This window comes from Ipomoea nil, unplaced genomic scaffold (genome assembly GCF_001879475.1).
Source record: "Ipomoea nil cultivar Tokyo-kokei standard unplaced genomic scaffold, Asagao_1.1 scaffold0302, whole genome shotgun sequence".
In the NCBI taxonomy this organism is placed as follows: Eukaryota; Viridiplantae; Streptophyta; class Magnoliopsida; order Solanales; family Convolvulaceae; genus Ipomoea; species Ipomoea nil.
The window spans coordinates 917,041-943,274 of NW_017616730.1; the positions used below are offsets into that span (position 1 = coordinate 917,041).

Here is a 26,234-nt window from a genome sequence, read left to right on the forward strand (position 1 = left end):
GCGCATGGTGCATACGGTTCAAAACGACGTCGTTTTGATTAAAAACGCGCGTCCCACTTTAAAAAAAAAAATCAGGTTCGACTCTCAGCAATAGCATTATTGTGGATATATAGTTATGAAATTGTGGTTATATAGTTATGAATTTATAGATATTTATTTCATTCATTGTGGATATTTAGTTCAATCATATATTGTGGATATTTAGTTCATTCATTGTGGATTTTTACTTCATTCATTCATTCATTGTGGATTTTTACTTCATTCATTCACTGTGGATATATAATTATGAAATTGTGGATATATAGTTATGAAATTGTGGTTATATAGTTATGAATTTCTGGATATATAAAAATGCTATTGCCGGGAATCAAACCTGATTTCTTCTTTAAGTGGGACGCGCGTTTTTTTAACCAAAACGGCGCCGTTTTGCAACCGTATGCACCTTGCAAGGTGCATTCGGTTGCACAGCATAATTTGCGAAGAGAAAAGGCATAAGCTAAATGACCGAAAATGGACCAAAGGCTAATAGCCACACGGCTAAAGTCTGCCAAGAAGCAGATTCGGACCAACCTATTAATTCATTTTGAGAATTTTGTGGTAGAGAACTACTTATTTTTCAATTATGCACTTGTATTGAAATACAAAGGTATGATGATTTTCTCCTTGTGTTTCTTATAAAATTTTTGGAATTTATTATATTCGAATTAGATCTTATGTTACACCTCTTTCATGTCTTAATGAACAGTGATACGAGGGTATATGTTTGGGATTTCTTTGATCATTTACTAAAATGATAGTGTTCCTTTTTTTTTTTTTTTAAAGAATAGATTTAATTTTGCTATTATCTTTATGTGCGTGTTTGGTTCATGGAGTTTGAACTCTATTATTGGATTTGATCAAGTCCAATTATCTTGTTTGTTTTACTACTTATTGTGCTTCATGTTGAGATTCAAATCATGAATGAATAAAAATAATCATTTTTATATGAAATCTCACTTTTGTTTCTTGAAATAAAAAATTGTATATTTGGTCCCTTACTTATTACTTGTTATACAATTTAATCTCTCAAAAATATACAATCTCTATGTTCTAAATGTTGCCAATTTGGATCCCAATTAATTACCTTGTCTTTAAACTTTTGTTTTCTTTACACAACTCTCAATTTTCTTTCATAACTCAATACATATTCCTTGTTAGTATATATCAATTTTAATGCTAATTATTTTATCCGATCTTCACCTCACATTTCGAACTCTGAACAGGTAAAAATCATATGAAATTAGGCAATCAATACTAGAGCATCCCCATCTGTGATTTTTTCATAGTTCCCATTTTCGTCCAATATTCAACTTTAGATTCCTGTGTCGTTGTGAAGCATGCCATATTCTTGTGTAGGACCAACCAACCACCTTAATAAGAATCTTGTATCTCAACTGTCTAGTTTATTAGATCATATGACTGTATATACACTCAATGAAATCTCTAGCAACTGTATTGTACTCATCAAATGGACAAACATTCACATCAGGACAAGAAAAAAAAAATGAAATTTAATACAAAATTCACTTTTAACTTAAAAAGCACAACTGTTTGTAATGCCTAGGGAAGAAAGAAACCAAAAACTAGATAGCAAAGAAGCAGAGACTCTTTCCTCAACACCAGATTACCAGATTTCATTGTACAGTTGGATGAACATCCTATACCAAACTAAGGAAACTTAGACTTGTTCCCCATCAAGATCTTCGTCGGGGGTGTCTACTTTACGTGTTTCGCCTGAGGAAGGCAGTCCCAGGAGCCGAGCTTTCTGGGCACGTGGAGGGAGTTGCTTAACGGGTTTCTTGGATCCAACTTTCCAAGGAAAGAACACCCCAGTACCAGCACGAGGAGCCTTTCGAGGCCTCAGGACTATCGGGCGTACAGGCGCCAACATAACGAGTGGAGCCCGAAGAACACCCCAACTGGGCATTGTTTCGTAGCCAGTGTTTCCATTTGGAGCTGAGGGGACACCGGGTTTCCATAAGGTCATGGCTCGGGTGAAAGGCGGAACTGCTGCTGATAAGCTGTTTTCGATCTGTGCAGCCCGGACTTTGAAGAATGTAACGCTTACTCTTTTGTTAGGCGACGAGCACATAGCATGCCTTGCTGTATCAGCACTGTTTCCCCTCATCACTAAAAGCGACCTGCAAAATATGCATCATAATCGAAGTTCTCATTGTTTTGTTCTTATCAATACTATGTGTTGAGCATATAACCATTAATGTGCAATCCAACTATTAGCTTTAGTTGAGATGGAGCACATGCTTCAATTTGGTATCAGAGTCAGACCAACGGTCATGGGGGAGATGGAGCACATGCTTCAAAAGATAATAACATACCCTTCCTTCAAGGGAAGCATGAGTGATCCTCTATAGTTCCCATCACTGTTATTGACAAGAGCTCGACCAAACGCCATTGTTGATTCAGATAAGAGAAGGGTAGAGACAGGTTGGTCCAAATGAGGCGGCTTCAAGAAAGGTTGCGAATACTCCCCCTGCATACTCGTAACTCTGTAAGTCTATATATCCAGACTCGAAGAATATATGGTGCAGAAAGATATATACCTCGTCGAAGAAGTTAATGATGCAGCCATTTGGTCTCCGATTCTCTGAAATCAAATGGCACTGAATCAAGCGACTGATGACACCTTCAAGCAGAGCTGGAATAGCCTCAATCTTCTGACATGTAGGATTGTCTTCTACGTGGCCGAAAATTGGGGCACCGAGTTGAATCATCTCTCGTTTGTTGCCCTTCAGTTGCTGGTTATACAGAACAAAAGTTTCACCTGAAAACGATTAACAATCAGGGTCTGAAACTTGGGAAATAGCCACAACCACTGTTTGGAGACTATAAGATCAGAAATTGGAAAGCATCATAAAAGAGTGCTGCAAAGTACACCTAAACACATTGCAGAAGTTTGAACAGATAAAAGACAAGTTCAGGAACGAAAGATTTCGATTCAAGCTAAGGAAATATGAATGCCCAAACCTGCTCTCAAGTAAACCTACAGAAGGTGTCCTTTACTATCTCTCCAAAAAGGAAACAAGAATAACTATAAAAGCGTCACGGATCACAGGATCCACCTGAGAGTTCTCCGTTTTGGCCAGCAACTCGGAGTTCATTCACAAACTCATTTAACTCAGAAACTTCAGTCGAAGAAAACATATCCTCATACAACTTCAGACCTCTGACAACATTTACCTGCCATTCACCAAAAAAAAAAACGAGTTTAAGGCCAGAGGATAACAGCTTCTAAAGTCTAACCATTCCAAAGAACATATAAATGCTTGTATGGATAGAGGCTTCACCATATGCCCTTTGACCGGCTCCCTCGCTGAAAACCCCTTTCTCATCTTGATCTGAGCCCGGTGTGCCTCACAGTCCTCGGGGCTAGAGCAGAACCCGACGCACTCTGGTGAAGGGCGCACTTCTTGAGATCCTGCATCACAATCATGGCAGGAAAACAACAATGTTTACTATATTGGATGAGGAAATGAACATGAATAATCATAGGACTTGCTATATTGGGGTTGCCCTTTGAATTATTGTTGCCTACCCACATACTTTTCTTCTTCAAGACACCTAGCTGGCAAAAACATGTTGTGACAAGAATAGGAAAGAACCCTTGTCGTGTGACAACTAGTACCATGTACTAGGAAAGAGCTATCAGCTATGTGTAAGGCCAAACATTTTTGTATCTTTTGTGACAAGTGTAACTCCAAAAAGTAAAACTCAAAGACAATCCCAATTAAGGTGATCAGATTTTTTTTTTTTTTTTTTGGAAAATAAAGGTGATCAGATGATATCATAAAATTGCAAGTTCGACTCTTCATAGGCGTTGCTATTGGCTTTCTTGGTTGAGCTGGTCAACTATGAACAACTTAGACGGTAGGTAGGACTTTACCCAAAGCCACTTTCAAGTAAATGTTGTAGGTCAGGAATAGCTCCAGCCAAGTTGGTTAGACTATTGACTTCATAACCACAACTTTAGTGGGACAAATCCTCTTAATTTGAACCGGTCACCTATAAATAACCTAAGTTAATTTATTTTTTTATGATCATATATACACTTCTAGTGAATACGAATTTCTACTTAAAAAAAGACTAGAATTAGTACAATATTACTGTATCTGTCAGTCTTCATTGCCTCATTGGAATTCGGATCACTCAATTCTAAGTTGGATGCTGACTGACTGACAGACGAGTTAACTCGTCTGAGTTAGGTGAGTTGGACTCGAGGAGAATTGTCAAAGGCTCCGACCATCTGGGTCCCAACGGAGTCAAGAAGGCTCGGCGGCGCAGCCTGACGTCCGTTAAGTTTAACGTGATGGCTGCTGCCACTCGCCGCCCACCGTGAATTTTCATTAAAGTTTAAATCTTTTGATCGCGTGCCCACCTCCTGGTGGCGGCGGCTAGCGGTGACATGAGGTGGCCACCGCCACCGTCACCGTCACCCTCTGTAACCTTTTTCAATCTCTTAACTTTTCCCAAATCTCGGGAAAATACCAAACATTTCTGTCACTATGTTGCCGTTATTTAACGTCAAAGAAAAGTAGATTAAGATTAAGATTTCTTAATCTCATGAATTGTTAATTATTAATGATTAATAAATGGTTAAGCGTTGAAATAATCAGTACGGAGAATTAATTACCTGTATCGATGATCTCACTTTCAGGTGCATCATGTGAGTCTTCTTTAATGGAATCTGCTGCGTCATCTCCGCCATTTTCGCAACTGATCTCGCCGTATTCCTCCGCAGGAGCCGCCGGAACCGTCACCTTCTCCCCAGAAGACTCGTCGGCTTCAGACACGCTCTGTTCGGCGGCCGCGGCCGCCGCCTCTCTCTCCTTAGCCCTTCTGGCGGCGACTTTCTGGAGCTCGAGCGTGACGTCAGCAATGGAGAAGTACTTCTGCATCTGGAGGATCGGGATCCAGTTAAACCTCCGGCGGTGGACGGCGGTGAACAGGGACTCGTACTCGCACCCGCCGCCGCCGCCGCCGCCGCCCTCCATCTGCGCCAGGTGGCTGCAGAGGGCGTCAATAATGGCGTTGGCCGCCGCAAACTCCCCCCTGAACCACGCAATGATGGCGTCCTTGGCTACCGCCTCCGGCACCACCGCGGCCGGTGGCTGCACTACTGTCGTCGGCAACAGAGGTGCCCTGAACCCCACTCCATCAAACTGCGATATAGAGCCGGCCGCCGGCGGCATCTTCCCCACTCTTATATCACCAAATTCACTCCACCTATACAACTCCAACGCTCTAAATTACTATATATTATATATACACATAAATATTCCAGTCAAGTCGCAGTCGCAATGCGTTGGCTATACACACACACATATATATATATACACGTGTTATATATATATATATCAGCTAAAGATTCAGATTTTCTTGAAAAAATAATTTCTTTAAGCAGGCAAAGTGAGTCAGTGAGAGATGGAAGAAGAAGGTAGCTAGGCGGAGAGGTTAGTTGGGAGAAGGGTTCGGATGAAAATTGGATTTTATAAATAGAGTTTTACCATATATATTCTCAAATCTTAATCCCTCAAATTTGCTTTTTATGTGCCAGATATTGATAGACTATTTTTTTTTATGTAAACCCCAGTAAATATGTCTACATCAAAATTTTAAGGAGTTAAAATAATATCCAATTTAGTCATATGAACTAACGACCTTTTGTACTTTATAGTTTATTTTAAGCTACTAATAAGCTCTGTTTGGTAATGTTATCAAAATAAGCTTCTAACTTAAAATAAGAGCTTATTTTGAAATGCTACCTTAGGTAGCATTCCATAATAAGCTCCTAACTTCTTAACTTTTTTTTTTATCTTTATTCTTATTATTTTTTTTAATAAAATGACATAATTTACCATTCCCAATTAAAACCTTTTCTCTTTCTCCTTTACCAGCATCTTTCACCACAAATATTATTATTATTATTATTATTATTATTATTATTATTATTATTATTATTGTTTTTGTTGTTGTTGTTGTTGTTATTATTATTATTATTGTTATTATTATTATTATGAGATTTGCAACAATATTGCTATTTCATTATGAGATGCTAGATCATGATTATGCTAATAGTTTTATTTCAAAATGCTAATTTTTTTAAAGATAAAATGTTAAATTTTAATATGTAAACAAACTAATTTAAATTTTATGAAGATGTCCTTTTTAGTCTTTTTACATTTATCAGCTCATCAAAAAACTAATTTTACCAAACACTTTCAATCATAACAGCTAGCTTAACAACTCTTTAATTTTCAGCTCCGAGCTTATAGCTTTTCAGCTTTCAGCTCTTAGCTTATAGCTTTTCAGCTATGTTTGCCAAACGGAGCCTTAATTAGGTTCTCGACTTTGATGATTTTACCAATTGAGTTCTCGGTTGTTAGAATCTAAGGATTAAATTGGGTAAAATAATTATAGTTGAAGACTAACTTGGATAAAACTACTCAAGTTAATGATTAAATTGGGTATTACTTTTTTTTTTTTGAATAAATTGGGTATTAATAGAAGTGAAATTACCACTTTAAATATAGGACCCAATTGAGAAAATCATCAAAGTCGGGGACTTAATTAAGCACAAAAAGTCATTTAGAATTAAATCAAGAAAAATTATTATAGTCAATGACTAAATTGGATATTAATTCAAATTTTAAGTGTGAGAGTAGAGAATGGGAATACATATAGTATTTTTCTTATAAATATAATGCATGTGGCCATGTGGGTAATATGTTAAAAATACCGGGGTGGAAAATCAAATTTGGAAAGCCAAATATAGAGGAATTAGCATTGTACCAAAAGGAAGAAGTTTCCTTCTAAGATGCAAACAATTTTTGCTAGATGGGACGATGGGGCTGGATTTTCTGGACCGAATTGATATTGATTGAGGTTTTGAGTTGGAATACATTAATAATGGAGGGTGTTCCTCATTCCCGTCCCCATTGGACCGGGGGAATGGTTAAATTCATGAACAATAATCATTTTTAAGTTGGATTATTATAATGGAAGTGTTTGGTAAATAACTACGATGTTAGCTTATTGGGTTAGTGGTTTGACAGGTTGATAGTATTAGTTGATTGTAGGAAAGTATTTGGTAAATTAACTGTTATTTGATAATTGATTACCTACAAAATGACTTTCTCACAAAATTTGATTGAAAAAATTACTTTGAACAGTTTTTTTGAATTTTAGCATTTTAAAGCAATAAGTTGTTATAAAAAGTTAATTAATCAAATACTCATATAGATTGTTTTACTAAGTCAAACAACTAATAGTTGTCAAATAAGTCAAAATTAGTTGATAAGCTAATTATTTTACCAAATAAAGCCAATATGTACAGTAGAAAAAATAAAATTGAAAACAATTTTGAAATGAGTAAATACCAGCCAAGGTCATCCGAGTTTGGTGATTTCGCCACCTTTAGTCCTAAACATTCAAATTAACCCCTCGTGATCTCCCGAGTTTCGAAATCGACCTTTCGTAGTCCTTCCATTAAGATATTCTGTCTCAGCTAAGAAATTTAAAGGCAAAACAGTCTTTTTATTGCAACCTCAGTCAAAACAATTCATTTTATTACATCCGAGAAAGAGTTGAACCCCCTCCGGAACAGCACCGGTCGCGGAGGAAGAAGTGGGAGGAAGAAGGTACGAAGAAATGGATTAGGGCTAATTTATGAGGAAAATGAATTGTTTTGGCTGAGGTTGCAATAAAAAAAAAACAAAAAAAAAAACTGTTTCACCCTTAATTTTTATGTATAAGACGGAATATTTTAACGGAAGGACTATGATAAGTTAATTTCGAAACTCGGAAGATCGATTTAAAAATTTAGGAGTAAAGGTAGCAAAATCACCAAACTCGGAGGATCTTGGCTAGCATTTACTCATTTTGAAATGGATGGGGGCGAACAGGTGGCATGGATCGACGGTGCTGATTTTACAACAGCACATAATTGATTATATTATTGAGCAATGATTCTGTCCCGGAATATTTCAAGATTTTTAATCATGGTTACAGCAAAATAGCGCACCCAAACTGGCTCCTCCTATTTTTAAATACAATTTGGAATACGTTATTTAGGTGAATTTTTTCATTATATATTTCATTCCGTCATTAGTAAATTAGATAATCTCAGTATAAATTAATTATATAAAATCACGGAAAATTATAAAAGAGATAGCAGCCAAGCACTTTGGTAATAGGCCACCGGCTCCACTACTCAAACTCATATAAAGTATGATAGAAAGTCTAAGATCGAATTCTCAAAATATATTTTAAAAGTTCGGTGTATCTAATTCAACCTTGCTATGGACACCCGACATACCTAGCTAACTACTAGTCTTAGTTAAGAATATACATGTGAAATCTATTACAATTACTCTATAATTTCACTAACTACCAGCCGTGATTATGAAGAGAATCGTCATTAGACACATATCTATAATCTATTAGCCTTTCTATAACAACTAGATCGGACATCATCCTAAATTATAAATTCAATATAGATGCACTATAAAAAGAATTGATATTCAATTCGACTATACTTAATACACATTGTATTTGGTTCACCCTGAATGATCAAGAACCCTTTGCTTATTTCATTATATCGTCGTCATTATACCATCTATTATAATTTAATTTCATGTTTAACTTATGGTACAATTTATGTTGAGATTGTAATAAGTCAATAAACATCAATATCTATCATTAAAATGTTAATAATAATTACATGTTAGTTGCATGTAGTTGGGTGTGCGGATCGGAATACCACAATAATATATGATGTCCTACATAGTTTACCATCCTCACCAAACTCAAAATCATGAAAACCAAAGAGAATTTCATGTGTTGGCTACTTGGCTTCACATGCATGGTCTTTGCAGTTTGCCTAAAAACAAGACTCATTAATTAATTTGTCAAAAGTCTTAGAACAATAATACTAAACTCCACCTCGTAGCCATCCTTCCATGACCGTCACTTGCCACGTTGAATATATAAAATTCAAATTAATTAGCCGTCACGTCCATGACGGCTTAACCATGGCAATTGCAACATCTAGACGTGTAATCATTTCATATAAACACCGGTACAAGGAGGAAGGCATACTATCTGCATGGACAGCTCAGTTAGTCACAGGACTTACAGGTATCAAATTTAAGAACAATAATTCAGGATCGAGTCTTATCAGTCATAATGTGAAAACAGCCTCTTAAAGTGAATACTGGACTAGATTTGTAGTGTGGAAGCAAACTCATATGAAGAAATATTTTATACACATGGTTTCATAAAAAGAATTATTTAATTAATTAGGAAACAAAAAGTTGCATTGGTGTGGGACAGTGGAGAACCTGTGATTCTGTGAATTCTGTAAAGTTGTGGATTATTAAAATATAATTAATAAATTTAAATATAAATATGAATATTGACCATTTGGTCACATTAGTGCAGTAGAGGCTGCTAATTCCCCCTCCATCATTGTCAAGCATCTCAATTATCATGTTTTTGGTTTTATTTATCAAGTTGAAGTTGATTGATCAAGAAGACCAAACCAAAGTTAACAACACACATATATAGATTTATTAAGATGTTGATCATCATCATTAATTCTGACAGTATTGAGTATAATTATATGTATAAATTATTGTACACAGAGCTCTACCCTAACTCTTCAACTGACATCGTTGTGTCCTCCACCTAGAGTGCAGTTGTCAAAACGGACTTTGTCCCTGGCTCGTCCCGTCCCGTCCTATCCCTACTTAGGTAGGAGGTGTGGTTTCAAAAATAGCAGTCCGTTAAGGTGCGGAATTTTTTTGACCCGCCCACCTAGGCCCGCGGACTTGGCGGGATGGAGCGGGTTGCCCGTCACTTTTATATATATATATATATATATATATATATATATATATATATATATACATATATATATATATATATATATATATATATATATAAAATAACCATAACCTTAGTTTAATGTTTTAAAATTTTAGACTGTATATGAACTTTATAATTATTGTTATGTATTATGTAATGTCTAATGTTTGATGAACTATGTTTTATGTTAGTTATATAAGAAGTTATTTTAATTATTTTTAGAGTGTACAAATGGTAAAACTTAACAAAGTAACAAACTAACAACTCCTTAAAAAAAAAAAAAAAAAAAAAAAAAAAAAAAAAAAAAACCTTACGAGTTAAGAACCCCCCCCCCCCCCAAAAAAAAAAAAAAAAGAGGAGGGGGGGGGGGGGTTGTGTAGCGAGGGCCCGCGGGCCAAGGACAAGGCAGTTTGGGCCAGTAACACTCAAGTCCAGTCCGGCCCGTCAACTCGTATTGACAACTCTAATTGTACTTGATAGGGTTATATGACCCATTATTTAATGATATCATAATTAATAATCTGAAAGTCACTAGGAACAAATGACAGAACAATTACTTCCACCACCATTGCTACATATGTCACTCCAAGGGCCGACGACGACACTACGTGTTGTGCTGCCCAATAAAACCTATCAACGAGGAACGCAACACATGTTCTTCGTGTAACACTATAAATAAAGAGATTCTCCAGATAATTAAGGGATCTTGATCAATGACACTACTTATGAAGAATTCAAATTATTAGTTTATTATATTATGTAGAGAATAATTTTTTTTAAAAATTGTAATGTATATTATTTAAATAATCGATAAATATATAATTTTAATATTAGATGGCACAATTTATATATTGTTCATTGTGGTACGATATGTGTTAGTGCATGCATGTGGCACTACTTAAGCAAACTATGCATGTAATTTAATATTGGTGGCATAGATTCTCAGGACAAAATTAAAACCTCAAACGGCTGTGTGTTCCCTAGAGAATGTCTTCGTCCCAACCACATATGCATATTTCTTCATGAGTTTCATAACTTCAACTCAAAATTTCTGTCTAATGATGACAAAATACCTTTTTATGAATCACCGATTCAACTATAAACAACGATTTAGACTGATTTATTTTCTAGCGCGATCTTTTGCTGGATAGAGTTATAAAATAGGCTTTGTTCAATACGTAGTATATATATATATAGTAGTTGGCTAGTTGCAAGCTTTCTTATAATTTGAGTACAAGAGTTTGAAATTAACTTTGTGTTTTATAAATTTATTTGATGAACTCTATAACAGTACAGTAATGGAAGTGGGGAATTGTTGAAAGACCAGAGGCAGTAGTGTTTAATTTGGGTTACCATGATCATCAGCTCCGACGTTAGACGAAGTCCTCTTGATCTTGTGCATGGCGGTATGGATGAAATGAGAAACCCTGTCATTAAAGCTATCTCTTCTCATCACCGCCGCGGCCCGGGTTTTGCCACCGCCATCGCCGCCACCGCCGCCTTGGACCGTGGTGGTTCTGGTTCTTTTATCCCTAACGCGGTTAATAAACTCAGAGAACTTAGCTTCGTGGTGGCCGCCGCCGCCGCCTTTCTCTTTGCTGGGATGGAGATAATCCGCCATGGTCACTTTCTTTGCAGTTTTCTCTTGGTTATGGTTGTAGGCTACTGAGATACTATCTGGAGATTGGTTTCTCGCCATTGGGAAGCAGAGGGGATGGGGAAGAAGAAACAGGGGCAGAGCCAAATAAATATGATTGATGGGATTAAAGGGAATTTAGTTGCTTAAACACGTTCTTCACGTATGAATGGAGGGTGGAATTTCCAGCCATTATTCCCATAGGTAAAGGTGAATTGAAAGACGGTTTCATTTAGCCAGTAGGTGATTAATCTTTTCATAAGCAAGTTGTGAAATGGATTAGGGATCATATTCCCAACTTTAATTTCTTAAATTCCTGACAAGAAATTAAATATTAAATAGGTTGGGATAGACGAGTGGGTGAAGTATACTCTCTAGTATTAGAATGTCACAAATTTTATTTGATTTGCTGAACAATCGTTATTGTAATTGTGTGTTCTATATATGAATTGACAAATTAAAGGACCAGCCGGCAAAGGACCATAAGAAGGTAAACTAGTATAGGCTGATCAGCTCAAACTAGCCTAGCTTGTCCATAGCTAACTGGTTCGATCAAACCAAAAAGACCAATAGATGCTCCCATGGAATTATCTGACCAACTTATCTTAGACTGTCCCAACGAGGATCGACCAACTTATCTTAGATTGTCCCAACGAGTTTGGTCCTTAACTATACAGGTGTGTATATGAGATTTGCTAAATATGGATGGTGCAAGAACAGAAAGGGGTATTAGTTCAGCACTTCTGACGTATAATAGGGTGACGACGCTGTGGGCATCGGATTCCAAAGTTGTATCATAGTTAAGTTAAAAGTACATTCAAAGAATAATCTTATCATCCTATTCCTATAGCTTAATGCACTACCCAGAATTTTCTTTTATTAGATCATTTCTTTAAATTTATTACCTGCCAAGTTTTCTTGGTTCTCCAGTTTTTGAGTTTTCCAGAAAATTGGAGAAATTTTCCAGTTAGGAAACGGTGAAAAGAAACTAGAGAATAATCCTCACTTGAAAACACTATAGGAAGCCTGAACATAGTTTATTTCTTGATTACTCAAATAGCAGAACATAACATACATACATAAGACAGTTAGTGACAACATGAGAAATGTGCAAAAAAAACAATGCAAAGCTAGAAACCATTTCAGGTCAGTGCTATTTACAGGTCATGAATAAAGTTCGAGAAAAATTAGCCCACAACTCATTCTCAGTCTGCTCATTTCACTGAACCATACACGATGATGTATGAATGACCATAATTGAAGGACACAATTTCGGTTTCGACAGAAGCTGTATCATTGTCACGGTAGTGCATCTTAGGCGGCCTCAGACGCAAAAGTATTGGCCCCACAATCATCCAGGTCTCGTATTAAGGGCAGGGGAGGGAAAAAAAGATTAATCGTGTTTTAGAGTTTAGTGACGAAAGGTCCGGACTACCTGCTCGATCCGTCTCCGGCAAAGCGGGCAGTTTGTCAAGTGCGACGAGCACGCCATGCAACAGCACATATGCCCACACCTGAATCAAAAACGTGAATGCATTAGTACCGAGATTCAGTGATAAGCAAATCAAAAGATTTTGTTTTGTATTAGGGTCGGGTCGTACTGGACAAAAACCGTATTGTATTCCTGCTCCAAGCATATTACACATAAATCTGGCATTAACCGGTCCTTTTTACTATCCGCTCCGTTTTCCTCTTTTACACTCGAACCTATAAACACAAAGGAATGTGGAAGATGTAAAATTTGAACATGAAAACCGTCTACGTCTCTACTGTGAGCATATAGCCATTAATATGCAATCCAACTATCAGCTTAAGCTTTTAGTTGAGATGGAGCACATGCTTCAATTTAGTATCAGAGTCAGACCAAAGGTCATGGGTTTGAATCTCCGCGCCACCTGATAAAAAAAAAAAAGTGACTATGGTCCACGTGTTGCTTGGAACCCACCGCACACGTGAGGGGGCGTGTGAGCATGTAGCCATCCAACTATCAGCTTTAAACTTTTAGTTGAGATGGAGCACATGCTTCAATTTCTACGAACAACAAAAAAGTAGAATATTGAAAAAGCGAACGAGCTACCTTCATCTTCTTGTCCAGATTTTTTAGCTGCAGCAGCAAGAACTCTACATCGACAATGGGTTTCCGTTAATGTATTGGAAATATTTAGTGTAATTAGACTGCACTTAATCTTAAACAAGGAATAACATCGAAGAAAGTGTTGCACTTTATACCAATTCTCGTAATTACATTACATTATAGTATTATACCTCTTACGCAGCTCCCAGTGGCGCCTTCTTTCCGTAATGTACTGGAAAGCATGTTTTACAAGCAGATAAACACCGACGACAGTGAACCCCATTGAAGCATATTTGTACCACCTGAAATATTTAAACACTTGATTATTACGTAAGGAACTTTTCAAGGATAGTTAACAACTTAACATATATACAAGTGATGGGTAATTTGTGAAATTATAATTGTTAAGCATGTTTACCTCGCCCATTTCCCAAGATTCATAATAAGCTGGTCAATAGTTTTACGAGAGATATAAAATGGGCCTTTATGAGGTCGTTGGATCCGAACTGTCCCTATGTCATCCTTAACAGCCTGATACAATAAATTGAGTATATATTAACTCAACCAACTATCAAAAACCTCCAACTGAAAAAGCATGATAAAATATACTCGAATAAAGCAATCACAACAAAATTGAATCAACTTGGGTTATCTCCAGTAGCAGCAAACATACCTCACCAATAACCGTCAAGGGTGTGCCAACGGGAAGTACACGTTCAACTCTCTTCACGCCAAGCATCTTGAAAAAGAAGCATCGGGTAATCAATGTTAAGTAAAAGAATACTCATGTAGACATTTTGTGTTAGTAATCTTGAACTTCGGATGCAATGAGGATATTTAGATTTGTTAAAGGAAAACTATGATACACACTGTTGTAAAAATCAGTCTAGGCGCCCCTAGACCGTGGCGATTTCCCCCCTAGGCAGCCGCTTAGGGCCTAACTCGGCCGAGATAACTCGTCCATTTCGGTGGAGTTAGCCGAGTTAACCCGGTTGGCTCGGCCTTATATATATATATATATATATATATATATATATATATATATATATGTGTGTGTGTGTGTGTGTTTGTGTGTGTGTGTGTGTGTATAATATGATATATACACCCACACACGTGCACTGTTTTTTTTTTTTTTAGTTAGCTGCATAAGCGCCCGCCTAAGCCGTCTAGGCGCTACTCTACCGCCCGACTAGCGCCTAGCGCCTACTGCAACCATGATGATACACCTAAGGTCCCAGGACTACAATGGGAAAAGCTTTCGCTAATAGCATTGTGGTAAAGCCAATTTGGTATTTTGGCATGTGCTAACAATAATAGAGCAATAATTGACATTAGGCTCAACGATGAACTTGAACACGGCATGCATATGCAGATAATAAAGGAGAGGTGATAGATTGACAGAGACCTTAAGACCTTGAAGATAATCTAGCATTCCCCGTCCAATGGATCGACCCGCTTCTTCAAACACTTCACTCCCAACAGTCAATACCAAACCCGTGGCACCTCGGCCACCAACTACAAACGCACGTCCAGTTCCATCATCCTAGTCCAAAAAGAACTCAACTTTCAAGTAACCAACAAAGGCTTCGAAATATTTTCTTTACACTTCTTGTCTTTCTGAATTGAGCTAGCTCTAGAAATGGTGTGAAACTAAGTAATAAGATAAGAAAGGGATGAAATAAGAAAGTTATAAAACCTCACCAAATACCAAGGAACTTCTTTACACATGGAAAGCATTAAGGCGGAATCCTGTATCCATGAACCAGCATCATTGTGTTTAAGAAAATGTTGCTCGGCCTGCAAAGACATCAAAGCAATTGCATTCCACATATCCACCAACTCAAATAATCACAACCATATCACTTTGAATTTTGAAAACATAACTTCCCATACCGTTTCTTCGAGAATTACTCCACGTAAGCCACTATATTGGCAGCTAATTGGCGTATCTGAACCAACCCTTCCAGATATCGTGACAACAAAAGGCAAGACCTTGGAAGCAGTATCTAACAATTGCGCTACAACCAAAGCAACAGAATCGATTACTGAATGTAAAATGAAATTAGAACTTCGAGGACCTTAGACTCCAATTATGCCATTTTAAAAGATCATTCACAAGTCACAACAGATTGCAAATGCAAGGACTCTTAAAACCTCTGAATCCAAACACTTAATTATAAATTCTACTATATGTTGAGAACCCATTCTTTTGACAATCTCCACTTCCAGAATTACAGCACATAAAGAACTAAAAATACTTCATTCTATAATAAACATTATGACATATCATGAAAGGAAGCATAAATAATTGAACTCCATGCCTACCCAAATCCTTCAAATGATTCACTCTGGTAACAGATTTCAAGGCCTCTGCATCCCTGCAAAGTTGCAGGCATTCAACCACAAATCAGTCAACAACATTAGCTAATTTACTCAAACCAATCCAAAACAAAGTTAAACTGAACAAACCTTCCACTGCTCCTCCCAAGAAGATAAAGAGCAGCCGCACTCAAACAGCAGGTTACCCCACCCCAAGGAGCCATCTTTCACAAGCTCAAATAAAACTATAAAATCCTATAACGATAACCCTAAACCCCAACGCACACAAACTTTAGTATGAAATTCTCACCACGTGAGAAAAAAAGAAGAACAAAAATATGGGAAAAAAATCCTATTCTGCACTGAAAGGAGGAAAAAAGAAAAGCTTCGTTTTTTAAAAAGAAAAGAACAGGGAATTGGACTTTGGGTATAAATCTGAATCCTAAAAGGCTAAAATTGAGATTGAAGGTAGAGTTTGGAGATGGCGACACTCTAGAATAGATGCCAAGAGTGGAGAACAGGATCAAGAAATCAAAAGTAATGTGTGGACCGGACGATCGAAGAGAACTGCTGGCGGAGGACACGACGACGTCAGTTGCAGAGTTAGGGTAGAGTTCAGACGATTTTAACGCCGTTATTCTTCCACCGTCTATACGCAAAATACCTTTTTTTTTTTATTTATTTAAAGGATAAACCACATAATTGACCTGTTTAAATCAAGAAGGTCAACAGACCGACTTTAAACTTAGAAAGCCAATAATCTCTTTTGTAATATCTGTTTATATTACTGAAGCACAAAGAATCAATAAATCATAAGGTTATTGGTGAAAGTCAACAAACTATTTTTACTGCGTCGAATATTACTATAGATATAGATTACGGCGTAGTTGCCTACACAAACTTAACCCACTGGTTCAATAGGCAACATTTGAAAAAAAGACTATGTTCGAACCTCTACAGTCACAATGTGAGGAGTTATGTCCAAAATGAACAGATGTGCACACCCCTCATTGTATTTTACATTCTCCTAAATACTCTGTTAGGTCAAATTGTGGAGAACTTTTGAGATTGAGATTCAACCTTTTGGAAGAAGATTAGAGTTGAAATTCTTTAATAATAAATAAATTTATTTAAATTTAATATAAAAAAAAAAAAGAAAAAAAAAAGAGCATTTGAACTAGTCGGAATCAACCAGCCCACGATGAGCCCAATGGCCCAGCCCACTGAAAGCAACAAAACGGCGTCGTTCCCTGAAGCACTGCCGGGATTTCTAAAACCCTTGAAGGGGTGTGGGAGAGAAGCGTAGCAATAGGGTAGCTGTGGAGTCCTAAACCCCTGAAAACCCCATCGTGCTCATCTGCCAATGGCGTCGGTCGCGTTCAGAAACCCTAGCTCGAGGCGTTTGCTCTCTCTATCTCCACAAATCCACGCCTGCTGCCGGGGATCGGTTTTAGCTCAGCCTTCACTCTCCGAATCGCCGTCTCAAAATGAGACTCCCTTGTTCTCCAACCCCTGGTGGAGATCTATGGCTACCTTTACTCGAACGTGAGCTCTAACTTCTATCTTAACACCACTCTCATCAGACATGTTTCAGAGTTTTTCATCTTTTGCTTCTTTTTCATCTAGTACCAAATGTTTTTTCAAATCTAATTGCTAGTCATTTCTATTGAGCTCTGCTGTTTTCGGAAAATTAAAATTAAGAAATTTGAGAGAAAGAAAGTGAATGTTAATTTTAACTAGTTGTGTATATAAAAATGTGTATGATTGCAGAAAGCCTCATGTTAATGTGGGAACAATTGGGCATGTTGATCATGGAAAGACTACACTAACTGCAGCAATTACTAAGGTTCCTTTTTTTAATATTGCATAGTCTTAGTCTAAATAGTATACTTTAAGGTTTTGCTTCTGAAGCATTTTTCTTCTTCAGGTCCTAGCTGAAGAAGGAAAGGCTAAAGCTGTTGCGTTTGATGAAATTGATAAAGCTCCTGAAGAGAAAAAAAGAGGAATTACTATTGCTACGGTTGGGTCTCTATTTTCTTTAAATTACATAACTTATTTTAATACCAGTCACCTTCCAAGCAAGAATGTTTATTGTATTTCCTTTTTGTTATCGTTTTTCCTTCACTTTTTAACATTTGAAATGTATGGTGTAGGCTCATGTGGAGTATGAGACTGCTAAGAGACACTATGCTCATGTAGATTGTCCTGGGCATGCTGATTATGTTAAAGTGAGACAACTTGGTCTTTATATTCTTTGGCTTTAAAATGTTTGTGCAGTCATCCTTTTTTTCAGTACTTGCATCCTTCTGAAAATCTGAAGGTTTATGACTTTATGTATTTCTATGTTCACCAAATGTTTTTAATTGATTTGCAGAACATGATTACTGGAGCTGCCCAAATGGATGGTGGCATTCTTGTTGTATCTGCACCCGATGGACCCATGCCCCAAACAAAAGAGCATATTTTACTTGCACGCCAGGTGATCTTGCTACTTATGGACAGTCTTGGATAAAAAAAATAAAATTCCACTTTTTGGTCATTACATAAACCTCCCCTTTCTATATGATGCAGGTTGGTGTACCATCACTTGTGTGCTTTTTGAACAAAGTTGATGCTGTTGATGATGAAGAACTACTTGAACTCGTGGAAATGGAACTCCGTGGTAAGTTTGGTTTTCCAGTAATTTTCTTTCCTTTTCTATTGTTCTTAAATGCTCTTTTATGTACAAGTACTCTTCAGATTGGAATAAACTTTAATTTTCTTCCATTGAATTTATAATCTTGCAGAATTGCTTAGTTTCTACAAGTTCCCTGGGGATGAAATCCCTATCGTTCGAGGTTCTGCTCTGTCAGCATTACAGGGTACAAATGATGAAATTGGAAGGAAGGCTATTTTGAAGTTAATGGATGCTGTAGATGCATATATTCCAGATCCTGTTCGTGTGCTTGATAAGCCATTCCTAATGCCAATTGAAGACGTTTTCTCTATTCAGGTAAATAAATAGATCAGTGATTTCTCTTGAATCCATTGAATTTCCTTTCAGCCTTTATTTTGGCTTAGCAGGATTTTGGTGCTCTAATTTCCTTTTGAAGTTATATCTCTGATGCTCCACTTCAAATTCAGTTGTTCTATTTCGTTTACTAGCAAATTAGTGGAATTCTAGCAACATCTTTTACCTACTGTAATAATCCTTACTGTTAGCACCACCAGCAAAATTTTATGTTTCTCTCTTTTTTACTTTTTATTTTATTATTATTATTTTTTAATAAAGGATGATGGTGTAACATGTAAAATGCTGAATGAAATATGTATTTTGGGTTGAGATACATCTATGTCACTTATTAAAAGGTGATTAGTTCCCTGTCAATGCTTTGATGCTAATATGACATTGATGTTGGGTTGAGATACATCTATGTTACTTATTAAAATGTGATTAGTTCCCTTCCAATGCTTTGATGCTAATATGAAATTGATGTTTGTTGTGATTGTGAAGGGACGTGGAACTGTGGCAACTGGCCGTGTTGAGCAAGGAACTATAAAGGTGGGAGAAGATGTGGAGATTTTGGGGTTGATGCAGGTGAGAGATCATTGGTTTGATAACAAACTTTTTGGAATTCTATTTAGAGGGAGTTTCTGTTTTTTTCTTTGACCCATTATCTACATATGTAATATATTTATGACGAGTATGGCACTGATAGATGTGTGTTAGGTTGCTTTTCTCTACCTAGGTTGTGCTACTTAAACTCTCAATTGGAATTTAGTTTATGTGGTTTATTAAATTCAAATAAGCATGATTTGTGGGATTGTTGGATACACTGTATGATTAAATTGTATAGCCATATTTGTCAGTTCTCATGACTTTGAGTATTTGTCTCTAGGGAAATCTCAAAAGTACAGTGACTGGTGTTGAAATGTTCAAGAAGATCTTGGATTATGGACAAGTAAGCATGAGATGAATTATATACTTTAAACCTAAATTTTGCATGTAGGACTTACTGATTTTTTTTTTTTTTCTTTATTTAGGCTGGTGACAATGTTGGTCTTCTATTGCGTGGTTTGAAGCGTGATGATATCCAGCGAGGAATGGTTAGTGGCATGTTTTGTATTACAATTTTGCATTTTTTTTCCATTGCTTTTGGTATGTGCGAAGCTGTGACTAATATGCAGTGAATTTTTACTCATTAATACCCCTTTGAGTCTTTTGACCTTCCCTTACACAATCCAAACCCATCCAGAAAGGAGTCCTATATAGTTGCAAATGTTGGCTCTTCTTAGCTCTGATGAAGTTCTTGAAATAAAACAAAGTTCCACTGTTTATTTAATTTTTTGTGTTTCTTTCTGCAGGTGATCGCAAAGCCTGGAACAGTGAAGACATATAAGAGGTTTGAGGCAGAGATATATGTGCTCACCAAGGACGAAGGTGGCCGCCACACTGCATTTTTTTCAAACTATAGGCCTCAGTTTTACATGAGGACAGCTGACATCACGGGTAAAGTTGAGTTGCCAGAAGACGTCAAGATGGTCATGCCTGGGGATAATGTAACCGCTACTTTTGAGCTAATCTCTGCTGTTCCACTGGAAAAAGGTGAACACATTACCATATTAGAAAGATTTGAACAATACTTCCTGTTTTGTAGGCTTAACTTGTTTCAAATCCAGTTATAAATTGGTTTGATTTCCTTCACGACATAGTAACATACTATGAGCAACTGACTTGATGCTTTTCATTTCACAGGTCAAAGATTTGCCTTGAGGGAAGGTGGCAGGACAGTCGGTGCTGGTGTCGTTTCCAAAGTTATAAGCTGAGGTGCACATGCTATTGCAGTTTAGGCTTCTCTATGCTTTTTGTCGGAGAGAGAGGGGCTAGAACTAGAACTAGAACTATTCTAGTGTTACGCATTGCAATCCTGTGTTTGGTTTGTTTTGTACTCGTCATCTGATCAAAATATATTTGTGGTTAATGTCAAGGCAGGGTGATGTGAAATTCATCATACTCAAAAGGTTTTTAATCCCTTTTAGCATTTTCTTATAGGTTTTTGAAGTAGCAATTGCTCAACAATTTTACTACGCATCAGTGAATAAATAGTGCTTCTAATTTACTATCATATTTTCAGTTTCTTATCTATTGATGTTTTGTATGTGTTATTTATTGTTGAATACATAGTTTCATGGTTCTTTGGTACTTAGGACCAGAGAGTTGCAAAAAAAAAAAAAGCCTAGGCTTTGATGTTTACTAGAAACAAGTTTGATTTACAACACGAAAAATGTGCCTAGGCCTAATACAATCCCTGAGGAATTACTTTTACTACTAGTATGACCAGAAGTTTTCATTCACAGATTCTACAAAGCATTTTACGAGGGAAATGTACATTTAATTCTCCATGTTCTTGATCCCTTTTATGATGTTCTTGCTGTCAAATGAACCTTAGAGCGGCAACAGCCATGAAAGCTACAGCCCTGAAGTAAATCTCCTTCGCATTCTTGTCCAGGTTATTCATCATCTCCTCTTCTCTCGTGCCCGCCTTGCCTGAACATTTACTGATCGAGATAACCGTGTCCCTTAGATTGTTCACGCTCCATGAAAGCCACACCAGAGTAAGACCTAACCCAGCGTTGAAGATTTTGGGTGCAGAGAAAGCCACTCTCCCGCAAGCTAGGTTGCAGGCGACGGAGAAAATGACAGCAAGGCCAGTACCAGCAATGACAGCAGAGAAGTGGGTGAGAAACCTGGGAAGCTCACCGCCAGATTTCTTCAACGAGTCGATGGCTGTTCTTCCCTGTCGCTTCTTGTCTACCATTATGGAGAGGAGGCTTTCACAGGCATGGAGATTGTTGTTCCTGTAAAGATCTCTCTCGTCGACCAGTTTTTTGTTGCTTTTCTTTTTCGGTGATGTCTTGAATCTCTCGGGACTACAAAACAGCGCGATATATAAGATTATAAGAACAAAGCATCTTCATACAGAAAGAAAGGATCGAGTCAAATAACCAATTGAAGTAAAAGCGTATGCATTTGCCTACCTTTCAAGCTTCTGAGTAGAAGGTTTAGCCTTCACTTCCCTGATCATTTTCCTGAATTCAAAGCAAATTACCAGTTTGGAATCATGTATGAATAAAAACAAGATATAGCCCACGAGAAGCGGGGAATACATATCAAAGTAATGCAAAAAAAGCCAGACATTCTTATCCATAGAATTCGATATAACCATAAGATACCTGTCGAAGTATGGAACCAGCAATGACTGCTTTCCACCGTTAATCGAGTTCAAGTTCTTCAACTCATAATACTCGGAAACTATAGAAAGTATATCCTTCATCTCGACCAAAGTAGTGGATTCACTAGGACACAGTAGTCCATCAGAAAGGGGGGCGATTTCTAGGTCATGGCCCAAGGCCCCTGCAACATCCGAAGGGGGAATCTGGAGGGAGAACGAACTACTAGGGTATATAAGAGACGACTGAGACTCAGCAAGAGAATCAGATAGCGATTGAGGCATGGCCATAGCTTGTGGACTCGTTAAATCGAGCAGTGTAGACAAATCCACTTCGTTTGAACCAGACATGAAGTACTTCAGAACCTTCTCGTGCCTTCTGCATTGTTCCGCAATCCCAAAGCTGAAGAGCTCTGAATTGGAAGGAGATTCAGCTGTAAAAACGAAGAAAACTATTTCAGCACGATGCATTTACAGAAACATATATTCCGAGAATAGCTCGATTTACAGACCTTGAATATCAACTAGTTCAGGTCTCCCACTGTTGGTATTCATCTGGATAATCTGTTTAGCATCCAAGAGCATACACACGGTTTTCCACAAGTTCTCTTTTTGCTGCAACCTTAGGTTAACTGAACTTGACTTGAGTATATCTTGGTTCGTTCCAGGACTTGGAACAAAAGACAGATGCTCCTTTAACAAAAAAGATCGAAAAAAATAGCATTGTAAGAAAGGAGCACACATAAACAAAAAGAATAATAATTGTAGACACACATATGGCCATATGGGAGTGTAATTATGCATGAAGCAAACCGATGGAAGTTCAAAGCGCGAGACTAATTAACTTCTGCAAGAAAAAAGGGCAGCTATCATTGACGAAAGATAACCCAACATGTAATCATGCAAAAGTATCGCATTTAGAGTAGTAAAATTGTTGCAATCACGAGATACAGAGATTAGTATGGTTAAAGCCATTTCAAGATGGAAAATTACTTCTCCTCAATGAAAAGTTGAAAGGGCACATAAATTTCTCAAAAAAGCTGACACAAATTAGCACAACCATCCATTTTCACCAACCAAGCAGTGCAGAAAACAGTAAAATTACACATATACTACAATATCAAAGCATCCACATCTTGCTATAAAGAACCTTCTAGCTAAAGTACAATATCAGCACTACTTACAGCATTCAATTGTAATCAGTTACATGAAACCAACTTTCAAATTACCCAATCTATTATATCCATTGTTAAACTTCTTCCAGGTTACAAATTCGACTCCAAACAGGAACGGCCTATCGGCCTTCTTGGTTGGTTGCCCTTTAGCGGATCACAAGGCGGGTTTCTCTAGCCACACAAAAAAAATTCTTCCATATTCGAAAAAACATATAGATATGATTATATATAGCAGATATCAGCTCAAATCTCTTGACTATAGCAACCAAATTTTTTTTTTTTTACCTAATTTAATTATACTGTTATACAAATGGTACTTGTATATCTTGCAGAGAAGAGGCCAATTCTAGGAGAAACGAACAAGAAATCCGCAGCTCAACCACACAGAAGAAAGAGATATTGGGGGAAAAAAACTGACAATTGTAGATAGGAAATCTAAATCAAGCTACACCAGAGATGAAATCAGAATTCAGAAACTACCCAATACTAATAAGAAATTCAAAACCAGATCTTTATACCTTGGAGAGCCTAGCCGTGCCCTGTTCTTGAGGGAGAAGGAGCCAAGGAGAGAACCCACGAGAAGCCATGAGACACCCAACCATTTTTTGTTGTTGAGAAATCAACCAACCAACCCCTAATGCTAATCGTCGCTATAGTTGTTGGTTAGGAAATGGATTGAGGGTTAAATCATCGTAATCTTTGGACTTATCTTCCTCCGCACCGCAAATTTCAGAGATTCTATTCCCAATTCCGGATAGTGGCTCAGAATTTGCTACCGCTAATGATACCAAAATATCACGGGATGAGAGCTCTGTCATCCAATTGGTTCCTGTGGTTCCTGGCGATAGCCAGTTGTTAATTAAAAATATATATATGTATTTTCTCAGTTAAATTCACAGTTTTTTTTTTTTTTTTTTTTTTTTTGTTTAACGACAAAAATATTAAGTAATTTATAGGCCCCACAAAACCAAATTGATAAAGTATGATTTTTAATTTTTATACCTGAATAATTATAACTGATTATAAATTTAATTCTTATTAATAATTTGAGTTAACTCCAGCAATGGCCCTCCGACTACATTAATTTTTCAAAATTAGTTTTTGACTTTTAATTTGAACACTTTACGTCTTTTGACTTTCAATTTCTTTTCAATTGAGGTCCTTTCATCAAATTACAGTAAATTGGACTTTAAATGAATGGGTAAAGTAGTCATTTCATCTGCTTAATATATAATTCTTCGTATTTCTCCCTTGTATGCGCGACTTCGGATATTAGATTCACTTAATTGCTTAATCCATAAATTCACTCGAAGAACAAAATGTCATTAAGCAATTAAGTGAATCTGATGTCCGAAGTCGCGTATACAAGGAATAAATACGAAGAATTATACATTAAGCAGATGAAATGGCTACTTTACCCTTTCATTTAAAGTCCATTTTACCGTAATATGACGAAAGGATCTCAATTGGAAAGAAATTGAAAGTCAAGGGACGTAAAGTGTCCAAATTAAAAGTCAGAGACTAATTTTGAAAAATCAATATAGTCGGAGGACCATTGCTGGAATTAACTCTAATTATTTTCTAGTCAACTTTATTGCATAAAATCTTTTTAGTGTAATTTACCTATTATGTGTAACTTATTATATTATTATTATTATAAATGTTTTAAAATATTTTAAGAATTATATTTTACGTCAAACCTCTCGTCTATAATTGTTTTCTTATATGATGTTCGATTATCATTATTTAAATATTATTTTAATATATGTCTACAAATTATGTCACTTTAATTTAAGTTTGATGATCAATAGTAAAAATGTATTAGACGTTCTTTTTTTATCCATTATAAGTTGTAATAATTGCATACGTAACGTTTATTACGATCATTCAATGTATTGGAGAATATTTAAGTTGTGACGATTGAAATTATTTAAGTTGTGACGACTGAAATGTGACTAAAGTTGAACATCCTTGCCGGAAACGGATCTCCTACCGGACATGGGATGCCCCACGTCGCCTGCTCTCTTAGACCATGCATTCATAGTTGGTGCCAACCTAACTACACTCATTAATGGACCCTATCATTTTTTAACTACAACAAAAAAATTTATTATGTAAAAAGTATCCATGAATAAACTCTACTATTGTGTAATTATTTGTAAATTACACGTGTATAAAATAAATTTCATTCTTGTGTAATCACCAGAAAATTAGACAATAGAGATTGATAGGAAATACTCCCTGAGTATATCTTCCTTTACTTACTGTATACATGCTCGGTATTCGGTCAGATTGCCTAGAAAAATCTTTCCCGACCATTTGGCATGATATTCCCGACCTAAAGACAATAACCGGGTTAAATAAATATTGCAGTAGTGTCCCATTGCTTAAGAATCGGCTCCGACCTGTTTAGGTCGAGACGGTCATCCCGAGCAGGGCCACTTGAGAATTTGAACCTAGATTCCTGGCCTTCACTCGAACCCATCTCAATGGACAATCAGGAATCTAAACACACGTGGCTATCGTGGCATTGTTCCCGAGCCCACCGGCTACATGCGCGACACGTGGTGAGCATGCCGAATGCCGACATGTGTTCCTGTTTCTTTCGCTATAAATACTACATTAAATATAATCAGAGAGACTTTTGACATTTCTACATACCACACTATAGCTCAGGATCCTTTGACCTCAAGTCATTACCCGAGTTCTAGATTATAATTAATAAGCAACCTATTAAGGATTCATCTACAACCCAACCTTACGGGTTGTACGTATTCATGGACATACCTGTATTTACTATATTAGAGATGAATCACACTCACTTTGTTCTCTTTATTGCCATTACATTATATCCTACGTACACACAAAGATATAATGAGTACTATTAGCATCATTATATT

General features: G+C 36.8%; 4 protein-coding genes across 8 annotated transcripts; 1 reads left to right on the plus strand and 3 right to left on the minus strand.

Moving 5' to 3' along the window:
• Positions 1–1,527: 1,527 nt before the first annotated feature.
• LOC109160655 lies at positions 1,528–6,859 on the minus strand. 3 transcript variants are annotated; one of them, XM_019308945.1, is made up of 8 exons: positions 6,841–6,859; positions 5,236–5,282; positions 4,688–5,205; positions 3,345–3,475; positions 3,120–3,237; positions 2,601–2,821; positions 2,376–2,530; positions 1,528–2,180 (listed from the first exon to the last, which is right to left on the minus strand). In XM_019308945.1, exons 2-8 carry the CDS (start codon positions 5,244–5,246, stop codon positions 1,718–1,720), a joined length of 1,617 nt encoding a protein of 538 aa, XP_019164490.1. In that variant the 5' UTR covers positions 5,247–5,282; positions 6,841–6,859; the 3' UTR covers positions 1,528–1,717. The 3 variants fall into 3 exon arrangements, with proteins under 3 accessions (XP_019164490.1, XP_019164488.1, XP_019164485.1); XM_019308943.1 differs by lacking the exon at positions 6,841–6,859 and having other exon boundaries at positions 4,688–4,826; positions 4,869–5,205; positions 5,236–5,518; XM_019308940.1 differs by lacking the exon at positions 6,841–6,859 and having other exon boundaries at positions 5,236–5,518.
• Positions 6,860–12,577: 5,718 nt separating this feature from the next.
• On the minus strand, positions 12,578–16,541 carry LOC109158049 (E3 ubiquitin-protein ligase SP1). Of its 2 annotated transcripts, none has more exons than XM_019305869.1 (11): positions 16,101–16,541; positions 15,957–16,009; positions 15,525–15,649; positions 15,333–15,428; positions 15,037–15,174; positions 14,305–14,370; positions 14,050–14,162; positions 13,823–13,933; positions 13,593–13,678; positions 13,159–13,321; positions 12,578–13,071 (listed from the first exon to the last, which is right to left on the minus strand). In XM_019305869.1, exons 1-11 carry the CDS (start codon positions 16,172–16,174, stop codon positions 12,969–12,971), a joined length of 1,128 nt encoding a protein of 375 aa, XP_019161414.1. In that variant the 5' UTR covers positions 16,175–16,541; the 3' UTR covers positions 12,578–12,968. The 2 variants fall into 2 exon arrangements, with proteins under 2 accessions (XP_019161414.1, XP_019161419.1); XM_019305874.1 differs by having other exon boundaries at positions 13,159–13,264; positions 13,635–13,678; positions 16,101–16,537.
• Positions 16,542–17,218: 677 nt separating this feature from the next.
• Positions 17,219–21,055, plus strand: LOC109160672 (elongation factor Tu, mitochondrial). Its single transcript, XM_019308954.1, has 12 exons — positions 17,219–17,495; positions 17,721–17,796; positions 17,878–17,970; positions 18,104–18,178; positions 18,325–18,429; positions 18,522–18,612; positions 18,737–18,942; positions 19,444–19,527; positions 19,829–19,891; positions 19,974–20,036; positions 20,295–20,535; positions 20,686–21,055. The coding sequence occupies exons 1-12, from the start codon at positions 17,314–17,316 to the stop codon at positions 20,754–20,756; spliced, it is 1,350 nt and encodes a 449-aa protein (XP_019164499.1). The 5' UTR covers positions 17,219–17,313; the 3' UTR covers positions 20,757–21,055.
• Positions 21,056–21,147: 92 nt separating this feature from the next.
• On the minus strand, positions 21,148–24,177 carry LOC109160681. Of its 2 annotated transcripts, none has more exons than XM_019308964.1 (5): positions 23,853–24,177; positions 22,699–22,852; positions 22,164–22,593; positions 21,969–22,019; positions 21,148–21,860 (listed from the first exon to the last, which is right to left on the minus strand). In XM_019308964.1, exons 1-5 carry the CDS (start codon positions 23,934–23,936, stop codon positions 21,365–21,367), a joined length of 1,215 nt encoding a protein of 404 aa, XP_019164509.1. In that variant the 5' UTR covers positions 23,937–24,177; the 3' UTR covers positions 21,148–21,364. The 2 variants fall into 2 exon arrangements, with proteins under 2 accessions (XP_019164509.1, XP_019164504.1); XM_019308959.1 differs by having other exon boundaries at positions 22,672–22,852.
• Positions 24,178–26,234: the final 2,057 nt, after the last annotated feature.

Coding starts and splice junctions, on each gene's coding strand:
- LOC109158049 (XM_019305869.1), bottom strand. CDS start 16,174: ATGGCTCCTTGGGGTGGGGTAACCTGCTGTTTGAGTGCGGCTGCTCTT. Junction 14,163..14,304: donor CCTTGACGGTTATTGGTGAG/GTATGTTTGCTG, acceptor TTATTGTATCAG/GCTGTTAAGGATGACATAGG. Junction 13,072..13,158: donor TACAATACGGTTTTTGTCCA/GTACGACCCGAC, acceptor TTTTTGATTCAG/GTGTGGGCATATGTGCTGTT.
- LOC109160681 (XM_019308959.1), bottom strand. CDS start 23,936: ATGGTTGGGTGTCTCATGGCTTCTCGTGGGTTCTCTCCTTGGCTCCTT. Junction 22,594..22,671: donor TGAACTAGTTGATATTCAAG/GTCTGTAAATCG, acceptor TCGTTTTTACAG/CTGAATCTCCTTCCAATTCA. Junction 21,861..21,968: donor TCTACTCAGAAGCTTGAAAG/GTAGGCAAATGC, acceptor GCTGTTTTGTAG/TCCCGAGAGATTCAAGACAT.
- LOC109160672 (XM_019308954.1), top strand. CDS start 17,314: ATGGCGTCGGTCGCGTTCAGAAACCCTAGCTCGAGGCGTTTGCTCTCT. Junction 17,496..17,720: donor ATGGCTACCTTTACTCGAAC/GTGAGCTCTAAC, acceptor GTATGATTGCAG/AAAGCCTCATGTTAATGTGG. Junction 18,943..19,443: donor AAGACGTTTTCTCTATTCAG/GTAAATAAATAG, acceptor GTGATTGTGAAG/GGACGTGGAACTGTGGCAAC.
- LOC109160655 (XM_019308945.1), bottom strand. Junction 3,476..4,687: donor AAGTGAGATCATCGATACAG/GTAATTAATTCT, acceptor ATTGTGATGCAG/GATCTCAAGAAGTGCGCCCT. Junction 3,238..3,344: donor AGCCGGTCAAAGGGCATATG/GTGAAGCCTCTA, acceptor GGTGAATGGCAG/GTAAATGTTGTCAGAGGTCT.